This window comes from Pongo pygmaeus, chromosome 19 (genome assembly GCF_028885625.2).
Source record: "Pongo pygmaeus isolate AG05252 chromosome 19, NHGRI_mPonPyg2-v2.0_pri, whole genome shotgun sequence".
Classification (NCBI taxonomy): domain Eukaryota; kingdom Metazoa; phylum Chordata; class Mammalia; order Primates; family Hominidae; genus Pongo; species Pongo pygmaeus.
The window spans coordinates 8,001,284-8,022,979 of NC_072392.2; the positions used below are offsets into that span (position 1 = coordinate 8,001,284).

The 21,696-nt window shown below is 56.6% G+C and overlaps 1 protein-coding gene and 2 non-coding genes across 7 annotated transcripts; all 3 read right to left on the reverse strand.

The window, feature by feature from the left end:
• Positions 1–3,730: 3,730 nt before the first annotated feature.
• TRNAS-CGA (transfer RNA serine (anticodon CGA)) lies at positions 3,731–3,812 on the reverse strand. Its single transcript has one exon. It is a non-coding gene; the product is annotated as a tRNA-Ser (tRNA).
• A 467-nt stretch (positions 3,813–4,279) lies between these two features.
• Positions 4,280–4,353, reverse strand: TRNAT-AGU (transfer RNA threonine (anticodon AGU)). The gene has a single exon. It is a non-coding gene; the product is annotated as a tRNA-Thr (tRNA).
• A 941-nt stretch (positions 4,354–5,294) lies between these two features.
• On the reverse strand, positions 5,295–21,349 carry PER1 (period circadian regulator 1). Of its 5 annotated transcripts, none has more exons than XM_054456741.2 (23): positions 21,142–21,264; positions 15,197–15,610; positions 14,984–15,082; positions 14,736–14,890; positions 14,520–14,641; positions 14,227–14,428; positions 14,024–14,075; positions 13,413–13,555; positions 12,951–13,029; positions 12,767–12,873; positions 12,444–12,597; positions 12,237–12,345; positions 12,017–12,148; positions 11,665–11,770; positions 11,362–11,533; positions 11,140–11,270; positions 10,725–10,904; positions 9,514–9,756; positions 8,024–8,634; positions 7,406–7,592; positions 7,020–7,215; positions 6,560–6,710; positions 5,295–6,159 (listed from the first exon to the last, which is right to left on the reverse strand). In XM_054456741.2, exons 2-23 carry the CDS (start codon positions 15,469–15,471, stop codon positions 5,890–5,892), a joined length of 3,876 nt encoding a protein of 1,291 aa, XP_054312716.2. In that variant the 5' UTR covers positions 15,472–15,610; positions 21,142–21,264; the 3' UTR covers positions 5,295–5,889. The 5 variants fall into 5 exon arrangements, with proteins under 5 accessions (XP_054312716.2, XP_054312715.2, XP_054312718.2 ...); XM_054456740.2 differs by having other exon boundaries at positions 17,104–21,158; XM_054456743.2 differs by lacking the exon at positions 10,725–10,904 and having other exon boundaries at positions 21,142–21,349.
• Between the last annotated feature and the right edge of the window lie 347 nt (positions 21,350–21,696).

The following is a 21,696-nucleotide window of genomic DNA, read 5'->3' on the forward strand; positions in this document are numbered from 1 at the left end:
TTTTGATACACACTCAATATTCTTTGAGCATTTCTTTACATTCTGGTGCAACAAAATGTTCCAAGATCGTCTTGTAATTCCTCAGCCCCAGTCCTGGAATCAGCCTCGTCTCTATGGAGTCCTGGTTCATTTTAGCACAGAGTGGCATTTAGTAACCAAGATCTGGGCATTTAGTATGGGATATCATTGTTTCTAGGCTCACTCAGTGGACAGAGCTAGGAAATATGTGTATGTGTATATGTTGTGTATGTGTATATATTTATTATATTTATTTCTATATCTGTACACATAAAAACCATGAATTCATATTGATACCTCCATGAGAAGACTTCAAAGAGAAATGACAGAATCCGATTTATGTTTGTTTGTTTGTTTGTTTTTGAGACGGAGTCTCACTCTGTCACCCAGGCTGGAGTGCGGTGGCACGATCTCAGCTCACTGCAACCTCTGCCTCCCAGGTTCAAGCGATTCTTCTGCCTCAGCCTCCCGAGTAGCTGGGACTATAGGTGCACGTCACCATGCCCTGCTAATTTTTGTATTTTTAGTAGAGATAGGGTTTCACCATATTGACCAGGCTGGTCTCAAACTCCTGACCTCATAATCCACCTGCCTTGGCCTCCCAGGTGCTGGGATTACGGGTGTCAGCCACCACGCCTGGTCCCTGATTTATGTTTTAAAAGGATCAATCTACCCAATATATTAAGAGTAGAGGCCAGCCAGGGGCGGTGGCTCATGCCTGTTATCCCAGCACTTTGGGAGGCTGAGGCGGGTGGATCAAGAGGTCAAGAGATCGAGACCATCCTGGCCAACATGGCGAAACCCAGTCTCTACTAAAAATACAAAAATTAGCTGGCCATGGTGGTGCGCACCTATAGTCCCAGCTACTCGGGCGGCTGAGGCAGGAGAATCGCTTGAACCCAGGAGGCAGAGCCGTGCAGTGAGCGGAGATCGTGCCACTGCACTCCAGTCTGGGTGACGGAGCCAGACTCCATCTCCAAAGAAAAAAAAAAGAGTAGAGAACAGGCGTGGTGGCTCACACCTGTAATCCCAGCATTTTGGGAGGCTGAAGAGGGGTGGGGGGTGGGGATCACTTGAGGTCAGGAGTTCGAGACCAGCCTGGGCAACATGGTAAAACCTCCATCTCTACTAAAAATACAAAATTTAGCTGGGCGTGGTGGTGCACGCCTGTAGTCCCAGCTACTTGGGAGGCTGAGGTATGAGAATCCCTTGAACTCAGGAGGCTGCAGTGAGCCCAGATGTCTTGGAGGCAGAGCAAGACACTGTCTCAAAAAAAAAAAAAAAAAAAAAAGTAGACTGTCATGGAACTAGCCAGGAAATAACTTAGGGAGTATTGCAATAATCTAGGTGAGAGATGAGTATGCCTTGGACCATGGTGTAATGGCAAATAGTGAAATGTTAGACTTTTTTTCTTTTTTTGTTTGAGACAGGGTCTCATTCTATCACCCAGGCTAGAGTTCAGTGGTGTAATTACTGCTCACTGCAGCCTCAACCTCCTGGGCTCAAGTGATACTCCCTTTTCAGCTTCCCGAGTAGCTAGGACAACAAGCATCCTCAGCTAATTTTTTTTTTTTTTTTTTTAATTTTCACAGAGACTGGGGTCTTGTTATGTTGCTCAGGCTGGTCCTGAACTCCTGGACTCAAGAGATCCTCCTGCCTTGGCCATCCAAAGTGCTGGGATTACAGGTGTGAGCGACCACACCTGGCCGTAACATATTTTAAATAGAAATTGCTCATTTGATGTAGAGTAGGACAGAAAGAGAACAATCAGGGACAATGGTAAGGTTTTTAGTCTAAATAACTGAAGGAATGGAATTTCCGTTTACTGAGATGAAAGGACCACAGGTGAAGGAGGTTTGGGGAAGAAGCCTAGGAGTTTGGTTTGCATTTTTTTTTTTTTTTTTTTTTTTTTTTTTTGAGACGGAGTTTCACTCTTTTTGCCCAGGCTGGAGTGCAATGGCCCGATCTCGGCTCACCGCAACCTCCGCCTCCCGGGTTCAAGCGATTCTCCTGCCTCAGCCTCCCGAGTAGCTGGGATTACAAGCATGGGCCACCACGCCCGGCTGTTTCTGTTTTTAGTAGAGACGGGGTTTCTCCATGTTGGTTGGGCTAGTCTCGAACTCCCGACCTCAGGTGATCCGCCCGCCTCCGCCTCCCAAAGTGCTGGGATTACAGGCACCAGACACCGCGCCCGGCCTTGGTTGGCACATTTTAAGTTTGTGATCTGTATTAGGTTTTTCCAAGTGTAGATGATATGTGGGCAATAATATATAAGCATCTGTAATTCAGGGAGGAGTTCTGGAGCTGGAGATGAAAATCTGGGATGTATTAACGTATTACCTGATATTTAAAGCCACGAAACTGGAAATGACCAAGGTAGTGGGTACAGATAGAGAAGAGGTCGGAAAATTGAGCCTTGGGAACAGTCCAACATTTAGAGATCCAGAAGGTGAGGAACAGCAAAGAAGTCTGAGAATAAGCTGCTGATGAAGTGGAAGGAATATCAGAAGGGCGTAGTGTCCTAGAAGCCAAGCGAAGAGTGTTTCTAATGGAAGAGTGAGCATCGGTATCAACTGCCGCTAAGTAATCGTCAATAGATTTAGCAATGTGATGATCATTCGGCAACCTTAACAAGGGCAGCTTTGATGGGAGCGGTGGACACCTGATTAGAAAGGGTCCAAAGGAGAGTGGGAAGATGGAATTGGATAACTTGCTCTGTTTGCTGTAGAAGGGAGTAGAGAAATTGAGTGGTAGCTGGACGGGCGTGTGGGGTCAAGATAGCTTTTGTTGTCTTGCTTCTAAATTGGGAGAAATTAGTGTCTGTAGGCTGATGAGAAAAATCAAGTAGAGAGGGATTTTTTTTTTTTTTTTTTTTTGAGATGGAGTTTTGCTATTGTTGCCCAGGCTGGAGTGCAATGGCGCGACCTTCGCCTCGCGGATTCAAGAGCTTCTCCTGCCTCAGCCTCCCGAGTAGCTGGGATCACAGGCGTGCGTCAGCCACCACGCCCGGCTAATTTTGTATTTTCAGTAGAGATGGGGGTTTCACTGGTCTCGGACTCCTGACCTCAAGTGACCCACCCGTCAAGCCTCCCAAAGTGCTGAGATTACAGGCGTGAGCCACTGCGCCCGGCTGAGAGGGAAAATTTGATGGTGTAGGAAAAAGAGCGGTGTCCTTGAGTGGGCCGGGGGGATGGGAAATCTAGTAAAAGTAGGGGTTGGCTTTAGGTGGAAGCATTCTTCTACAATAATGAGGGAAAAGAAGAGTATGCGGTCACCGACTAAATTAGGTAGGTAGGTAGGTGCGATGTGAATGTTGATGGGAAACTCCGAAATGCTTTATTTTCTCAGTGAATCCGTAAGTAAAAGCTGAGGGACGATGAAGAAGGGATTCGTAGTTTGAGGTGAAGATAGGAATGAAACAGTCGCATGGGGCAGTATGAGAGTGAATGAATTGGAGGAAAGTAACGATTGCTGAGTAGCACTAAGGAGCCACCTGAGTGTGGTGGCGGTAGGAATTGAAATCGGCAGTAAAAAGGTTTTTGCAGGTCGATAGGAGTATGCGAGTCGCAAGAGGGCGCTCGCGGGCTGGTCCCTGAGGACCGAGTCTCTGAGATTCTCAGAATAACGCGGGAGATTCTCCAAGGAAAGAACCAGAAAACAAACTGCTTTTTCCTTCTCCAGAGACCGAGATACCTAATACCAAAACTACTGACGCTGTGAGCAGGATTCGAACCTGCGCGGGGAGACCCCATTGGATTTCGAGTCCAACGCCTTAACCACTCGGCCATCACAGCCGCGTGCGGCCTCGGCCCTGCGCAACTATAGCTGCCTATCAACACGCCCGCCTCCAGCCGGCTCCACCCCCGCCGCCTCGAGACGCCTGCGCTCGTGCGCCTCTGCTCGGTGGCGCAGACCATGCCTTCCCTCCAGCAGCTGTCAGCGGCCCCATTGGAGCGGCAGCTTTCCTATTCTCCCTCTCCTCCCTGAGCACAGGATAGAAACAAAACGGGTCCAGATCCGAGTCCTGTCTTCCATACTCTTGAGGACAGACCCTGAGATGCCTACTTCATGCTACTTCATGAAAGCGAGGTGAGAATCTGTAGTTTCCAATACACCAAAAGTGCAGGGAAAAGGAGGCCCAAAGACGGATTGGCATCTAAGAAGAATCTTAGGAAGATTCTAGAAGAAATGTTTCTTAGAAAGGCCCTTTGAAAGTGGAGAAGTGTATTTGCAGCAATAATGTATCACTCCCCATTAACTGAGGCACCGCTGGGATTCGAACCCAGGATCTCCTGTTTACTAGACAGGCGCTTTAACCAGCTAAGCCACGGCGCCGGCGTAAAGCAGGTGTGCCTCAAGATAAATCAACTCTTAATGGGTAACAGTAAGTGAAAATCAGCAAACTGCCTGCAGTGGTTCCTCAGTGACTCATCCCTTCCTAAGCTACCTCTTCCTTTTCAGGTTCTGAGCCAAAGGGTTAATGCTTTGCTCCTCCATTCTTCCACACCTTTGGGGCCAACTCAACCATGAGTGAGCACATGACTCCATGTGTCCCTTAGCTACCTAGACTGACCTGCTGAAGGGCCGTGTGGTTACCAAGAAGCCAAGGAAGGCCGGGCGCGGTGGCTCACGCCTGTAATCCCAGCACTTTGGGAGGCCAAGGCGGGCAGAGATCACCGAAGGTCAGGAGTTCGCGACCAGCCTGACCAAAAATGGTGAAACCCCGTCTCTACTAAAAATACAAAATTAGCCGGGAGTGGTGGCGGGCACCTATAATCCCAGCTACTCGGGAGGCTGAAGCAGGAGAATCGCTTGAACCTGGGAGGCAGACGTTGCAGTGAGCCGAGATTGCACCATTGCACTCCAGCTGGGTGACAGAGCGAAATTCCATCTCAAATAAAAAAAGGAAGCCAAGGAACACAAACACCCTGGAATACCTCAGGGCACCACGGGGTTAAGCGGAGTTCCTCTGCCTTGGCCACCTGTGACCCGGGCTGGAGCTCACCCAAGCCTTTGGCCACACGCACCTCTCATCTCTCCTTCCCAGGGCAAACCCAGCTGAGGCCGTGCTAGAGGGGACAGCAGAGTCTGAGCTGGGCGTGGACGTAACAGGCTCAGCAGGGCCCTCACCTGGACAGGATGGGGGGAAAAAGGAATGGGGGTCGTCAGGAGATGGCCCTGTACACCCTCACTACAACCTTCCCGGAAGCAGGGCCACACCTCCCCTCGACACGCTCCCCTCACCCCAACCCCAAACTTCATTCCACAAAGTCCTGTGCGTTTTTATCTTTTTGTATTAAAAAAGTAGTAACAGACACAAATATCAAAAACACAAATGCCATCGGCAGAGGGTACAGCTGAGAACGCCTGGGTCCCACCTGAGGGGCAGCACCAGGGACTCCATGGTCCACCAACCTCCCCCACCCCAGAGCAGCTAGGGGCTGGAACCCCCGGGTCCTGCTTGGGCCTCAGGCTCTCCTCCCATCTGGGGAGGAGGTGGGAGACAGAACTGTCTCCCCCAATAAATAAGTGCAGCCCCAACCCTCAGGAGTCGGATTCAGGCTCAGCTGGAATATGGAGAGGCCACTTCAGCAGCTTGTCAGCAACTCTGTCCAGGGGAGGGAAGGATTCCTCTTCAAAGGTGGGAGGTGACACTCCTCTGGGCTGGGCTGCGGAGTTCTGCTCTCTGCTCCCTAAGAGGCCAGAGGCAGCCCCTGGATCCTAGGCTGGTGATGGGGGTCCGGCCCCCTATGGTGGGAGAGGCTGGGGCAGTTTCCCACTGGTTGGTCTAGCCACATCTGAGTTCTGAGAATTGGGACATAGGAGAAGAAAGCCTCTCGTGGACCCCTGGAGATGGTCCCAGAATGGAGTCTAGCTGGTGCAGTTTCCTGCTGTAGGTAAGGCCGGACTGGATGAGCTCCTGCCTTCGTCCTCCTCCATGGTCAAGTCCTGAGAGCTTGAAGCCTTGGCCCCGCCTTGGGCCTCCTCGCAGCCCTCACCCTCACCACTGCCGCCACCGCTGCTGCCCTGCTCGCCTCCACCCTCTTCCATGGGCTCCAGCCCCAGTCCATCCAGCTCTGAGAAGAGTGGGTCATCGGGGTGACCAGGCTCTTGGGTGCTGCTCCCACAGTCCACACAGGCCTTGGTGAGAGAAATGGACATGAGAGAGTCAGACAGCGTTCTCACTGCTCACCTGCCAGCCCAGCTTCCCACCCCCAGCCCACTGTGCTTCCCGAAATGTACTCCCAAGAAGCACCAGTCCACACAGATGCACCTGCGGTCCAACAAGGTTGGACAGTGCCTTGTGCCCTCTACCCAGATGCCGTTACAGGACAGTCACAATGCATATTAGCGTAGGATAGGCTGTGAAAAGTTCTGCAAAGACTCAGGCAGCTTAATATTCTATAATCCACAGCAAATTTAGTGGAATCAACATTCTTCAGAATTAATGATCCCAGGACATCGAGGAGATCAGCCCTTGGCCTCGATCCCTTGAACTTGAGCTCAATTCTTTTTTCTCCCCGTCCCAGGCTTCTCTCACCATCACATCAAGAGCCCGAGGCAGTTGGCCCTTCCGGACCCAGGAGTGCACAGCGCCCAGTTCCCGCCGCTGGTCCTCAGAAAACCGAGGCTGCTGCTTCTGCATGGCTCGGAGCCGCTCCCGATCCTGCTTCAGCACAGAGGTCATGTCCCTGCCCGAGAAGGGGTTCAGAAGGCAGAGGCTGGGATCCAGAACCCAGACTAGGACCCGTGAAGCTGGCATCCTTCCTCTACCACAACTTCCCACCTCGTGCTCCTCCCCTAAACTAGGGCTATGGGAAGTCAAGTCTTCCAAGACCAGGAAACCTGCTCTCCTCCTGGGAGGAACTAGTAACAGGGCTCCAAGGGGTAGGAAGAAAGGAACCGTCTATCCTATCCAGGGCAGAGCCAGCCACAGAAAAGAAAACTGCCCCCACTACTACTTCTGAAAGGAAGGCCAAGAAGGCCTCTGAAAGCCTCACCTGGAGGGCACCTGGTAGGTCATCATGACGCGCTGGTCAGCATTAGCCATGAGCAGCCAAATGGGATCCTGGAGCACGTACTTAATCACCTGGTCCCCGGGCTCAGCCCCGCCCCGAGCAGCCCCAGCCCCAGCCTCAGCCTCAGAAGAGTCGATGCTGCCAAAGTATTTGCTTGTGTGGCTGCTCTGGCTGCTGCCTGTGAAGTGGGGGGTACACCAATGGGAGTCAGGCTGGCTGCATACCCACTGCCGGGGCCTCACAAGGCCTCCCTCAAAGGCCACATGTCCGTCCCAGTGGCCTTAGGAAGCTCCGCCAAGACGGGGCCTGGGCTCCCGGCTCCCCAATCACTGCCCTACCCTGGGAGATGCTGGAGGTGGGGTACTCACGAGTGATGCTGGCTGAGGTGCTGCCCCCCTCATGGGAGCCTGAACCAGACCCAGAGCCCAAGCCAGAGCCCAAGGAGCCCGAGGCTGCGGAGCCTGTGCCGGAGCGTGAGTCCTCTTGCAGCAGAAGTTCCAGCAGGTCACTGGAGCCGGAAAGTGCGTCCTGATTGGAGGACTCAGTGACCTCCACCTGGAGGAGGAGACGGGCGCAAGGAGGGATGGAGGGGTCAGCACCTAGGCCTCTCTTCAACTGCTCTCACGGGTTGTGGGGAGAGGCACATCCAACCCCAGTAGTCTCTGCTCCCCACTTCGTGACAGTAGGGCCAGGCTGAGAGAGAAGAAAGCTGGCGAAGAGTGGGGATGTGAGGCCAGACCCTTTCCAAGTGGCAGATGCTCTCTCAGAAGTTATTGAGATGTCCTCACCACCTGTCAAGACAGACAGGACTGTCCCTTCAAAGAGGAGGTAGCCAATTTCTGCCTCATTCAGAAACTCAGCTGGAGTCTCCCTCCACCTCCTGGAGGCTGAGACGCCGGCCTGGCAGAGACAGCAGGCAGCACAGGGTGGCAGAGGGGCGGGGCTGGGGTGGGGGCTGGCGGGCGGACGCAGGGGTCAGTGCTCACCAGTCTGGCCTCTGGCTCAGCAGCCTCCTCACTGGGAGGTGGGGGCCCAGCACTGCTCCCAGGGCCCCCTGCGACAGCAGCCCCCTCAGCACGGGGGAGCTCCTCGAGCTGCAGCAGATTGAGCTGGAGTGGAGAGCTGCATCTCGAGTTGAACAGCGGAGAGTCCGGGCAGTGAGGAGGGCTGGGGGGGAGGGCGGGCAAGGATGGAGAAGGGGAGTGCGAGGCAGGAGTGGGAGGCCCTTCAGCAGGGGTCTGGAGTGCCCCATAAGGATAGCTGGATGGGGTTGGGAACAGATAGTTAGGGAGCACCAAGGCCACCATTGGGGTCACCAAAGGGGCGGGGAAAGCAGCCGGGGGCACAGATGTGGGAGCAGGGGGAAGAGGCTGGGGGCCTCCTCGAGGAGAGAACACTGGCAGAGGGTAGGGCTGGACAACCGCTGGGAAGGGGGTAGTGGCTGGTGGGGTGGGCCAGGGGGTGGAGGGTGGCACGGGTGAGGGGTGTGAGACATAGCAGGGCGCTTCAGCCCGAGGGTTCTGGTGGTGGCGTGAGCGCTTGGCTTTGGATCGGCAGTGGTGTCGGCGGCTTGGGGGTGCGGGGCCGTGGTGGCAGCCTGTGGGGAGAGACTAGGGTTAGCAAGGGCCTGAACCTGGGGTTAGTGCCCCTGCTACCCACACTGCCCTGACACTCTGACCAGGGAGAGGACAGGCCAAGGTCCCAGAGAGAGCTTCTCAACCCACACAGAATGGGGGACTCAGGAGGTGGGGCACCTTCAGGGAAGAATCACAGGAGCCAGGGACAAGGGGATTTATTGAGAAAGGAACAAGGCCAGGGAGAGGTTACATGAGGGGTGGAGCTGGGGGTGTGCGGAAGATGGAGGCACGCTGGCAGATGGAGGAAGCAGGGTGAGTCCATGTACACATGGACAGGTGGCTCTGGTCCATCCGCCAAACTCCTGTGGGCACTGCCAGCTTAGGCGTTCGTCCTGCCCATCGAGGCCGTATTCTGCCTAGCTTGCAATGGAGTGAAGAGTGGAGCTGGAAAGCCCAGTCCTGAGTCCTGCGTCTGCCTGCAGGGGGTCTCCCTCAGGCACCTGGAGGGGCTGCCTTCCACCTGCCCTTGAAGCCCAGACCCCACCCAGAGTTGGCCCAGAATGTATGCATGTCTCTTCATCAGTGACAACTGACTCCTAAGTGGGCATACTTCCCTGCCCCTGCCCCCAGGCTAGGCCTGAAGTCGCTTACCTGGAGCACAGCACCTCTGCCTGCCCATCCCAGTGCCATCCCCCCAGGCTGCCCTCCTCTGGCTGCAGCCCGGAACCTGGCCTAGTGGGGAGAAGCTAGCGAGGGGCCTGTTCCTAGGCAGGGCCTGGTGGTGGAAGCCACACCAGCCTGGCTCCCTGGAGCAGAAACACCTCCCTTAAGACCCACCCCCGGACAATCCAGTCCTAGACTGGGCAGAGGGCAGGCTCCAGGAGGCCCCAGGTGGCTACCTCGCTCGCCAAGGGCTGAGGGAGCTGTGGAAGAGCTGTCGAGTCCACGCAGCCTGCCCAGGTCTCGGAAGCGGCTGAGGAAGGCTTGCTCCTCCTTCTGTGTGTGCAGGGACAGCACGGCCTTGGTCAGCCCCACTGGACGGTAGGCATCTGGGGCTGGGTCAGGGGCTACTGTGGGGCTGGGGGCTGGGCTGGGGGCTGGGCCTGGGGCTAGGCCAGGCAGGTCCTCCATCATGATGATGTCTGAGGAAAGTGAGATAGGGAAAGGTCATCAGAATCACCTCAGGGGTCAACACATCCATACCACACCCTCCCTGTCCGACAGCCTAGCCAACCCCTGGCAGCTCTGCCCCACAGCCAAGCCTGGTCCCCATGTATGTTTCTTGGTCACCTCTCTGCCAACGGCTGGCCCTGGGTCCTCCTCTCCATGCAAAGCTGGCCCAGAAGAAGAGACGATAGATACTCAGGCCCCTCCAGTGGCCACTCCCTGCCAGGAACTCTACTGGGATGACCCCTTCACAGCTCTCGTTGGAAGAGAAGCCCACCCCTTGGCCTTCTCTCACACATTTTCTTGTTTCTTTTTTTTTTTTTTTTTGAGACAGAGTCTCTCTCTTTCTCCCAAGCTGGAGTGCAGTGGTGCGATCTCAGCTCACTGCAACCACCACCTCCTGGGTTCAAGCGATTCTCCTGTCTCAGCCTCCCGAGTAGCTGGGACTACAAGTGCGTGCCACCACGCCCGGCTGATTTTTGCATTTTTAGTAGATACAGGGTTTCACCATGTTGCCCAGGCTGATCTCGAGCTCCTGATCTCAGGTGATCCTCCTACCTCAGCCTCCCAAAGTGCTGGGATTACAGGCCTGAGCCACCATGCCCAGCCCCTCATAATTTTCAAGGTCAATATCCAAAGACCCTTCAGGGATCTTCAATTTTCCTTGCCTTCAGACCCTCTGTGGTCAGCATCTCAGGGCAAACCCCCTACCCCAGACTTTGTGTTTCAACTGACAGTAACAATACAAGAAACAGAACAGGGGTAGGGCAAAGCCTAGAAGCCTGGCAGGGAGGGGAGAGCAAGAAGCAGTAGCCCCAAGCCCCAGGTCAAGGGAGGCCTCCTTCTCTCCATCAGGGCCTAGAGGGGAGGGGAAAGGCAGGAGGGAGCTCTAGCTGGGAGACCGGTGGAGCCCAAGCACTGCCCCCCAACTCCACGCCCATACCCGACTCCGGGGGCTTCTTGTCTCCCACATGGACGATGGTGGAGCTGAAGCTACACTGACTGGTGACGGACACCACGCTCTCCGCCTTATTGGCCAGGGCGAGCGGGCTCAGGGTGCCTCCCACCACTGGCTCCTTCCGTGGGGTGGCCCCCTCCCCAGACAGCACTGCTGACGGCGGATCTGTGCAGAGAGATGGTGCCAGTTACCATCCCCACCCCCATCGGGAAGTCAGGAGAGAGGATCCCAGGGAAAAGGGGAAGGGGATGGTGGTAGGGAACAGAGCGAACAGTCTGGAGACCAGGAGGCTGGGGGAGGAGGGCAGGGCAGAGCAAGAGGGCCCAGAAGCAGAAGGGAAAAGACATAGGGCCACCAGGCCAGGACGGGGCAGTGGGAGCAGGGTGCATTGGATCTTTACCTTTCTTGGTCCCCACAGAGACTGGACCTGTCCTCTGCCTGTCGTCGTCAGAGGCTGAGGAGGTGGTATAGGAGGATGAGGAGGCACATTTACGCTTAGTGGTGCTCGGGAGGTTGCAGCTCTCCAGGTACCTGGTGATGGACACAGCAGAGGGCATCAGAGCAGGGCTTAGGGTGGGCAGGGTTAGAGCCTGAGGTGGAGAAGATACCTGGCAGGCCTTACCTGAGGATGCTGTCCAGGCAGTTGATCTGTTGGTAGGAGCAGCTGGAGGCTTCTTTCTTCTCGGCCTCCTCAGGGGCCAAGGCTAGTGGGGCCTGGATGGGAGCAGAACCCATCTCCAGCTCTGGGTCTGGGGATTGGCAGGGAAGGGCCTTGGCCTTGAACGTGCCTGTAGCTGGGGCAAAGAAAGAAAGAGGAAAATAGTCTTCTCAAGCTCACATGGAAAAAAACAGCAAATGGGTTGGGGGTGAAGGTCAGGGGACCCCCCAGGTCTGTCTCTTCACCCACACATCGTCATCAACTCACCAGGGAGGCGGGGCCGGGGCTGAGGCCGGGCCCGAGACTCAATAAAAAGCTGCTGGCCTTGGTGCTTCACCAGATGCACATCCTTACAGATCTGCTGGAAAGTCACCTGTGGGACGCAGCAGCACAGTGAGCAGAACCAGGGGGTGTCGCCAGTGTCAGGGGCCAAGGGCACAATAAAACAAGAAGGTGCCAGTGGGGAGGCACAGACACCTTGATGGAAGCAGGACAAGAAGAAAAGGCAGGAAGGAGAGGGCAAAGGAGGATCGGGCAAGACTCTGGGACTGACAGTGCTGGTTCCAAGAAGGAGAGGGGAAAGGGCGATTAGAGGGTGAGGTAGGAGCAGGTCACTCACTGGCGCAGGAGGCCCAGGCCCCTCTGCATCACCCCCGTTGCTATCACTGGAGGACCCAGGGCTGTGGAGAGGGCCTGGGGATGTCATGGGGCCGACTCCACATAGTCCTGTGGGGCTGGGGCTGTGCACCGGCTGCAGCGGGGAGAGAGCAGGTTAGATGGCTTGATCCCACTTCCCACCCTTTTTTTCACCTCCCACGCTCCCTCTCCGCTACTCTCACCTGCAGCAGCAGCCGGTGGATCTGCTCTGACAGCTCCTGGATATCAGTGTCCAGGGACGGAGCTGGGCTGGGGGCCGGGGGAGTGAACACGTCCTCATTCAGGGGGGCCCTGTAGGGTGGGGAAGAGTGAGTCCAGCCCTGGCCCAGTCCTGTCCCCCACCGCACTGCCCTATCCCCAACGCCAGCTCGGGGGCATGGCCCACTTACGTGCGTACTTTGTGGCGGCCCAACACGAAGGCTACCTTGCGGCTCCAGGGGTGCACAAAGCCAGCCCAGCTGGTGTCCATGGTGACATACTCCCCGTTGCGGGCACAGAAGCGGATAGGGGAGTGGTCAAAGGGCTGGCCCGCCAACTGCAGGACTGATGGAAGTGGGAAAGGAGGAGGGGTCAAAGGGAGGGAGAGCTGAGTAAGAGGGAGGCCATGCCGCTGGAGATCCAGGAGGCCAAGGCACCAAGAGACACAACCACAAGGGCAGCCATTCAAAAGCCCAGGACAGTGGGAAGGGCGAGCAGGGCGAGAGGAACTCACTCTTCTTGTGGATAGCCAGCATGAGGGGTCGGTCCTCAGGATGCAGGAACAGGAGCACTGGGGCCCCCAGGAGGTCCTGGGGCAGGTAGCCCAGCAGGGGGGCAGCCCTGAACCAGAAGGAGGCATCAGAGTGGCCATGGCCTCAGCCCTGGCTGCCCTCGTCTCCTCTAGGTCCTATCCTCACCTTTCATCCACATCCTGGAAGAGGCAGCTAGGTGTGTGCCGCGTAGTGAAAATCCTCTTGTCAGGGGGTATCCGGGGAGCTGAAGCACAGAAAGTGTGGTCACTGGGTTTCGTCCAGAATGCCCAACTCCTCAGCTGTCCACTCTGCCTGGGCCCAGGCTGGCTGACGATCTGCCACACAGCTCTGCCCTGGGCACTATGGGCCCAAAGATGGTCTGGACCAATCCTATGCCCTGTATCAGTAACACGACTGAGAGCAGGCAAGGCATTCTTCTCTGCCCTCGTCTAGCTTGGGGACCTTATTCAACTCTACCTGTAAAAGGAGCTCAAATCCTCATCTTACAATAGCTTTTCTTGTTCCAAATTCAAAGGGTCTGGTTCATGCCTCCCAAATTCGTGTCTGGCCATGAGGAAATGTCCTTCCCTCCCAGCCCCCACCAGGCCAGGGCCTTGACCTGCCCACCTTCATAACCCGAATGGATGCGCTCTGCAATCAGCAGGCAGCACGGCTGTGCAGGGGCCCCATCTGAGACCCGGATCTTGGTCACATACGGGGTTAGGCGGAATGGCTGGTACCGAGGCCCTGGATCCCGGTCAGGACCTCCTCTAGTAAAGGAGAGAGGAGCATTAGGGACTTTCAGTAGACAGCCACCCACTCCTCCAATCACAAGGTCATAGCAGACAACAGCAAAGACGCTAGGGAGGGGGCAGGAGGAGGCAGAGGTAGGCTGGGCACGGTGGCTCGCGCCTTTAATCCCAGCACTTTGGGAGGCCAAGGCAGGCGGATCACCTGAGGTCAGGAGTTCAGACCAGCCTGGCCAACATGGTGAAACCCTGTCTCTACTAAAAATACAAAAATTAGCTGGGCGTGGTGGTGCATGCCTGTAATCCCAGCTACTTCGGAGGCTGAGGCAGGAGAATCGCTTGAACCCGGGAGGTGGAGGTTGCAGTGAGCCGAGATCGTGCCACTGCAGTCCAGCCTGGGCGACAGAGTGAGACTCCCTTTCAAAAAACAAAAACAAAAACAAAAACAAAAGGAGGAGGCAAAGGTCTTCTCCAGTTCCCCTCACCTACCTGATACGGCAGAAGATGGACTTCTCTTGGGTAAAGTCCCTGAGGCCTGAACCTGGGACAGACAGGAGAGGAGTGAGCACAGCCTCCTGCCCCTTCCCTAGGCTGCGAAGAACCCACTAAGGGAAAGTCTGGGTCCCCTGGCCCCTCACAGCAGGAATTTCCTGGGACTGCTCATGCCTCCCCACAGCGCTTGGGCACCTCACCTGCTGAGGCCCCTGTGCCCCAGGTGGGCAAGCGAGATGGAGCAGTGGAACCATAGAAGACTCCCACATCCTGGGGAGCCAGGAGCTCAGAGAAGCGGGTACCCCGGAACACGTCCCGCTTGCAACGCAGCAGGACAGCTGCCTGCTCCGAAATGTAGACGATTCGGCCCGTCAGGAAGGAGACAGCCACTGAGAAGGTATCCTGGCAGGAGAGGGAGAGCAAGAGCAGATTCAAGAGCTGTGGGAGAAGGGGTAGAGGTGCATCGGGATGCAGAGGCCAGGCCGCCGCTGACCTGGTTCCGAAGCGTGTACTCAGACGTGATGTGCTCCAGCTCCTCCAGGGTATAGGTGGACATGTCCATGGAGCAAGGCTCGCTCTCCTCCAGGCTCCACTGCTGGTAGTATTCCTGGTTGGCTGCAGGGTGGAGGCAGTGAGGCATTCAGTAAGGAGGCTGCCTCAACACAGGAGCCCAGGCCCAGGCCATTCCCTCTTGGGACACACCACTTACCCTGCACCTGCTTGACACAGGCCAGTGCGTACTGCAGCGTGGCCAGGGTCCCAGAGCGGCCCTTGCCCCGGTGCTCTGGCGGCAGTCGAAGCTTGAGCTCTCGAAGTGCTGTCATGAGTTCCTTCTGGGTCCTTGCCCGGGCTGACTGTTCACTGCTGCGGGGCCCACAGGGAAGAAGGAGATAAAGACATTAGTCCCAGAGTGTGGCCTGGGCCCCTAGACCTCTCCTCCAGCCTCACTTGACGTACCTGCAGCCACTGGTGGACGGGTTGTCCTGCTCTGAGCTGGCACTCAGAAGGCTGTAGGCAATGGAACTGCTGGGTGGGGATGGGCTCTGAGAGTTTGTGCTAGGAGACAGCAACAGGCCCAGTTACAGGTAGGGCCAGCAGTGCGAAGCCTTTCACCCAGCTCTGCCTGCTCACAAGACCATTCCTAGACCCAACATACACATCCATACACACCTCTTGCTGCTCTCAGTGGTCTCCAGCAGGGCTGAGTCCTTGCCGTTGCCTGAGGAGGAGCTGTGTGAGCTCCGCTGAGATGCACCTCTAGACTCATGCCCATTGGACTCATTGCCGCTTGAACCATTGCTGTTGGCATCGGTGTCATCGGCCAGGCTGGGGCCTGGGCAAGGCCGGTGCTGTGGGGGCCCAGGGGATGGGACGCCCCCAGGACAAAATGATTCCCCAGGCCTGGGGTCCCCTCCCCCATCAGCCCCTTCTAGGGGGCCACTCATGTCTGGGCCATGGGCAGAACAGAACAGAAAAGGCGGAGAGGCCACCACGGATGCACGAGGGGGCCTGGAGGCCTGGCTGAGGGAGTGAGGTGGAAGATCTAAGTCTCTGAGGGTTGAGAAGTTCGATCACAGCCAGTACCTGGAGAGGGAGACCAGGAAGCAGGGCTTGCAGAAAGCTGGTTTGTTAACTCCAGAGCACCTGCTGGCTTCACTCAGACCTTCCCTTGCCTGGCCTCATGCAGGACTGATGGGAGTGGAACCCAGGCCTGGGGCTTCCAATGGGGAGTCAGGAGTTTCCTGTACCCTTAGGGGGCTGCAAGCGGGAGAAAGGTTCCCCGGGGCCTTCCTTCACATCCCCTGCCACCATGGCCTGAGCAGTCAATGACAACTACGGCTGTGGGCAAAAACCTGGACACTTCCCATTCCCAAGTTCCCATTAGGTGTCCACTCTGCCTGGGCCTCCAAGGCCTCGGAGCAGGGGGTGAGCTGGTCGCCGCCTATATTTAGGTCTCCAGACTAATTTTATCCGGGGGCGGTGCCACCCCCGCTGCACATGCGCGCCGACGTGCGCGGCCCCACCACGCGCTTCCGCCGCCGCCACGGTCGCCAGGGAAACCGACGTCAGCTGCTGAGCTCAGCGGTTGCTGGAGGGACCACAGGAGGGCTGGAGGAGCGACCCCTCCCCCATTTCCCGGCGGAAGTGGGGGAACGGCCCACTCTCACACTGGTGGGCGCGGCCGGGGGTCACGCATCCCTTACATATCCCCAGTCCCAGGATGGCTCGGTGGCCGTACGAAGTGGGACGGCCTATTAGGATTCCAGGGTTGGTTCTGGCTTCCCCAGGACGAAGCACAACGGCCACCGCCCTCGGCGCAAAAGCCCCTCAACCTGACTCTCGCCTGGATCCCAGTCATTCTGGTCAAGACAACACAGCCTTTCCTTCTTTAGCCCCTGCGCTGCTTCCCCACCACAAGGACCGAAGCCGGCAACCTGCCATCATCAAGGACCCGAGGATCCTCTCTCCTCAGTCCCCTACTTTTCTGGCCAGACCCCCCCCCCGCCAACCCCAAGCCTTGGGCAGAAGACGCACAACAGCCAACAGATCGTTCTTCCCCTACTCCCTGTCCAACCACACCCCCACTACTGAGCATTTTCTGAGCGCCAGGGGAAAAGGGAAGGTTGTGGCCAACAGCAGGAACTAGCGCTGGGAACGGGATGTTCTAGTCCGAAGTGGGCTGACATCACAGGCGGCGCAGGGCCAGGGACTGGAGAGCAGAGACACGGGGAGCGCTGAAAGCCTAATAGGGTCCTGGTACCGGGGCAAACCTGGGGCCCCTCGAGTAACGAGCAAGAAGACCGGGGCATGCCCGGTGAGAGTCGGCTGTGGGGCCGGGAAAGCTGGGACGGGGAGGTGGGGACAAGCTGGAGGTAAGGTGAGTGGGTCAGGAGTGCAGACTCCCGGTGCAAGATTTCGAGGAGGACTTCGGTCCTTGGGGGCAGGGAGAGGGTGGGTAGCGGTAAGGACGACAGTGTGCCCTCTGCCTGGGCCGAAAGTAGCCCATCAGATTGGAAGTGGCAGCGGTCCGGCTCAGGGACGAAGATCGGCCCCAGGATGGCCGCAGAGATGCCTACCTGGTCGCAGGAGTGTCCTCCGCCCGCCTGCCCGCCGCCGCTCCAGCCCGCAGCCGAGTGGAAGCTCCACCGGGCGGGGAGGCGGGTTGCATAATGCCGGGCACTGCCCCCTCATTGGCCTCTTGCCGACGAAGCCGCAGGCCCCGCCCCCGATTGGCTGGGGATCTCTTCCCGGCGCCTGATTGGCTAGTGGCCTCCACTAAGGTCGGGGCTGTGTCACACACACGGGCGCACGTGGACCTGGGTGCTGGTGCTGGGCTGAAGAGCCCCAGACACCGCCCAGCCAATGGGCGCAGGACGCTTGCACACTGAATAATGGAAGGGAGGAGAGAGGGAGGTACGCTGCGCCTCTTTAGGGAAAAAGCCCGGGCCAGAGTAGGTGCTCAAGACTTGTCTACTTCCTGAACGCACTAGCCTTGCAGAACACAACATCTCGGCATCTTCGCCTTTCCAAGGGTGAGCAAAAGGAATGGCGCTGCAAGTTAGGCCACGCTGAATGAGATGGGTGGTCCTTGAGAGGAGGGGAGAAACAGAAACCTGCCTGGGCCTCTCCTGGGTTCCTCTCCCAACCTTGTTCCCTCCCAACCTTCGTTCTACATAATGAAGCCCTTTAACCGAAGCACTTCCTCTGACACTTCAAATCCTGGGAGAGGACAGTTAAGGGTCCACGTGTGATTGGTGGGTGAGTGGGTGGAGGAAGGATGCGGACAAAAGAAGGGGCGACCACAGCCAGTAGTGGCTGTGAAGGGAAACAATGGCAGGTGCTTCTATGGCCACTCAGAGACAGGGTCTCCGGACAGCCTACGTGGTGTCTAGTACTTCCCTCCAGAGGACGCAGCCACCAACAGTTAGGGCTGCCCCAAAAGTGGGGGCCAAGAAGCCAGGACTACAGAGGGACCAAGGGGATGGCACAGAGAAGAGGCCAGCTGGGGCCCTAGACAGAGAAAGGTGGGGTGGCAAAGGCTTCACATTTCCACTGCTTGGAAAAGAGAAAGCCAAACTCCAGGGGCCCAGACGAAACGTCATCTGTCTCATTCACTGTAGTCTCCAGAGCCCAGGACAGGACCTGACACATGGCAAGTGATCGATAAACATGATTTTTTTTTTTTTTTTTAAACAAGGATAGGTTGGGGAGGTGGGAAAAGAGTGTCAACAGGAGAAAGGGGGCTGGGAATTCTGATTCTCTAAAAGAGGGGAGTAGTCCTAGAAAGAGAAGAGGGGCACGATTTGCTGGCAATAAAATGTTAGTCTGGGCTCAGGAGAGCTGCAGTTACACAGCCCCCTCCATCCAGGACCGTGATGAGTAGTTCCTCGCAGGGCTCCCTGGAAACGTGGGTAGTAGATGAACAGGCCTCCAAGCAGCTGCTGACATAATCATTGTGGGGGCACTCCCCTCACTGTCACGTGGCCTAAGCTTTCTCGAACAATGAGGGAAGGGTGAAGGGGAGGGCTCTGTGGAAAAGCTGGGACAAGAGTGTGTTATAAATTAACCCAGAAAAATCGAAACAGGAAAACAAAAAAAGATTCAGGAGCCTGGAGGCCGGGCGCGGTGGCTCACGCCTGTAATCCCAGCACTTTGGGAGGCCGAGGCGGGCGGATCACCTGAGGTCGGGAGTTCGAGACCAGCCTGACCAACATGGAGAAATCCTGTCTCTATTAAAAAAAAAAAAAAGATTCAGGAGCCTGGATTCTCAGTCTCCTCTCCCTGAAAATGAACCTCCCCACCCCAACTCATACTGCGGCCTTGGCCTTGTCTCATTTGCAGACACCTCTCCCCCTGGAAACATGGTTTTTCTCCCCCTTCAGGGATTTCGGTGCGATCTCCCCTAACCCAGGCAGTTCTTGCTCTCCCGCCTCCATCTCCCTATCTGTCTTTTGCATAGACAAAAGGCTCCAGCCCTCCAGCAGCCCCCGCTTGCTCCCAAGACTCTTGTTGTCCTGCTTCACCGTCCCCACAGTAACCAGGCCCTGCTGCCGTCAATGGAGGCGAGGGGGCGAGAGACAGCAGTGACGTCAAAGCGGAAGAAGGGGGCGGGGCGAAGCTGCCGCGGAATGTGGGGCAGGGAAGCTGGAGAGACTGGAGAGGCAGCGGTTTGGGAGGCGGCCAGCCCGAGAGGGCGGCGGCCAGCGCACTTGGGAACATCATGTTCTCTTGGCTGGTGGCCCAGGACATGCACCCAGCCTGGGCGCCTCCCCCAACCAAACGACAGCCGTCCTGTCCCAAAGCCAGGGATTCCTGGAGAGAGGATTAGGAGGAAGGGGGCCCCCTCCCCACACCTCCCCCCCACCACGCCTGGCTCTCTTTTCAGGACTCCCATCTGCCCGCTCCTCAGCTTGTTCCTGCAGCTCTGGCTTTTCCTCTCTCCCAAACTGTACACATCTGCTGGCCTGGTACCAAAGACCCAGGGCGGAGAAGTTGGAGGTCTAGTCTCTGGGAGAGAACACGCACCTTTGCTCCCTTCCAGAAGCCCCCTCAGAGCCTGAATCTCTTGTTATTATGGCAGCCGGCAGGGGGACAAGGAGGGGGGCGCGGACAGGGAGGAGAAGGGGCCTAGGATGAAAAAATCAAACGGGGACAGAGCAAGTGGCCCAGTCTGGGGCCTGGATCCTGGGAGAGGGCTAGAAGGGAGGAATGAGGGAATTTGGACTGCTGCCTGAAGACCAAAACAGCCAGGAAGAGGGAAATGGGACGCCATCAAAACTTGCAGAAAAACTTGAGAATATAAGACTAGTTCCCAGCCACAGCATTCACATAAATCTCTCACCATAACCCAGGCATTATGCTAAGCACTTTATATTATCTTATTTCATCCCCAGAACAACCCCGTGAGATAGGTATTATTATCCCCATTCCATGGGGGATAACTACGGCACAGAAGTTACTAAACTTGTCCAGTGCCTCATAACATGGTCTCAAGCTCTTAACAAATGGAGCCCAGGATTCAAAAATCTGAACTCTAATAATGGCTTGTCATTCTGGTTTCTTACCCTTAAGGAACCTGTGAGGTGTTAACCAACCTATAAGCTGCATTCCAGCACTGGCAAACCTGGCCTCTCAAATATCCAGCCAATTCTAAGTTTGGTGCCAGGAACACTGACTCCATCCAACCCCTTTCTCTTCCTTAGGCCTAATCCCAAGACACTGTTTGCACTCCCCACACACTTAACATCATAGCCCGTTTTCCCAGGCTCACAAAGTGCTTGAGATCACCCAAGCAGCTACCAGCCCCAATGATTTCCTACGAAGCCCACTTCCTCACTTTTCTACTTTACCTCAGGCCAACTTTACCAGACGCCTGGCCTGGTTGTTTGTACAGACAGATACCAAAACACCCTGTTGGTGCCTCCCCACCTCTAGGGGCTCGGGAAGACGTGCACAGCCAATCTGCCCAAACCCCAACCCTATCCTCTCAGGACTCAATAGTTGCTACCCCACGTCTGTTCTCAAGGACGACTCTGAGGCCTAAACCCTTCCGTTTAACATGAGAAAGACACCCGGAGCCGTAACGGGACTGGCTCTGGGTCTCACAAACTAAAACACCATCCTTTCTCATATCAGCATGCCAACCCTTTGGTACCCTCCGACTTGCCCTACCAGGGCCTCCCTCCCGCCTCCGAACCTCTGCCTCTTTCAAGTGTTTAAGGAGACCACCCAAACAGCAGCCAATGAAACATCCTCCAACAGCTCTCAAAAGTCCCGTTCCGGTACCTCCCCGGGAGCAGGGGCTCCTTCAGTCCCGACCTGAAAAGGATCTCCCTCAGGTCGCAGAGGGCTTCCAAGCCCTTCCCCCCGGGCAGTCAAGTGTCCAGGGACTCCACGGGGGCGAGGGATCTGATGTCACTAACTCCCACCCCGTCCCTCTAGACCTGAGTTCACGGTCCCTATTCTCCACAACCATCAGAGCTCCCACCGCAGCTATCACGTATTTGCATGATCCCACACACACACTCTATTTAACACCTTCCTAACCGACCACACATCCCCGGAAAAGTCCACACCGACCGCCCCGCATCTCTCCCCCATCCCCGAGCACTCACCGCTCGGCGCGCACGCACACTCCAAATTTCTTCTAGGACTTCTAGCATTACACTGGCTCCTCCAAACCCGCCCACGGGCCGGGCTGCCACGCCCCCCACGCTTATTGGCTTAGGGGCGCCGACCCATGCCCCGTGCCGCGTGCAGCCGCCGGCCCCCGCACAGCCTCCATTGGCGCCTCCGGCCGCCATAGTCTTCTCATTGGTCAGCAGGCCAACGGGGGCGGGAGAGATACACGTGAGAGAGGGGCCGCCCCAACGCGGCGATTGGAAGCCTGACCAGAAACCACGCCCTCAACACTTCTGAGGTTCTTATTGGCTAGAGAAATAACCCCCGATCTGCCAAGATTGGTGACATAAATGCCAGTCCCGCTCTCCAAGCTTTCTCATAGGCTGAGAGGTCTTGGAGCTGTAGTGTACACGTGCCGGAGGTCTCACGCGGCAACTTGTTTACCCAGAAGCTGGGGATTTTCCTTGACGACACTCTTAACCACGGCTGCTAAATCTGCGCAGGCGCAGCGAGCGTGACCTGCACGCAGGCGCAGACGTGAGCGGTGG

Coding starts and splice junctions, on each gene's coding strand:
- PER1 (XM_054456741.2), bottom strand. CDS start 15,471: ATGAGTGGCCCCCTAGAAGGGGCTGATGGGGGAGGGGACCCCAGGCCT. Junction 12,346..12,443: donor GGCCGCCACAAAGTACGCAC/GTAAGTGGGCCA, acceptor CCCACCCTACAG/GGCCCCCCTGAATGAGGACG. Junction 7,216..7,405: donor CACCTCAGCCAGCATCACTC/GTGAGTACCCCA, acceptor CCCACTTCACAG/GCAGCAGCCAGAGCAGCCAC.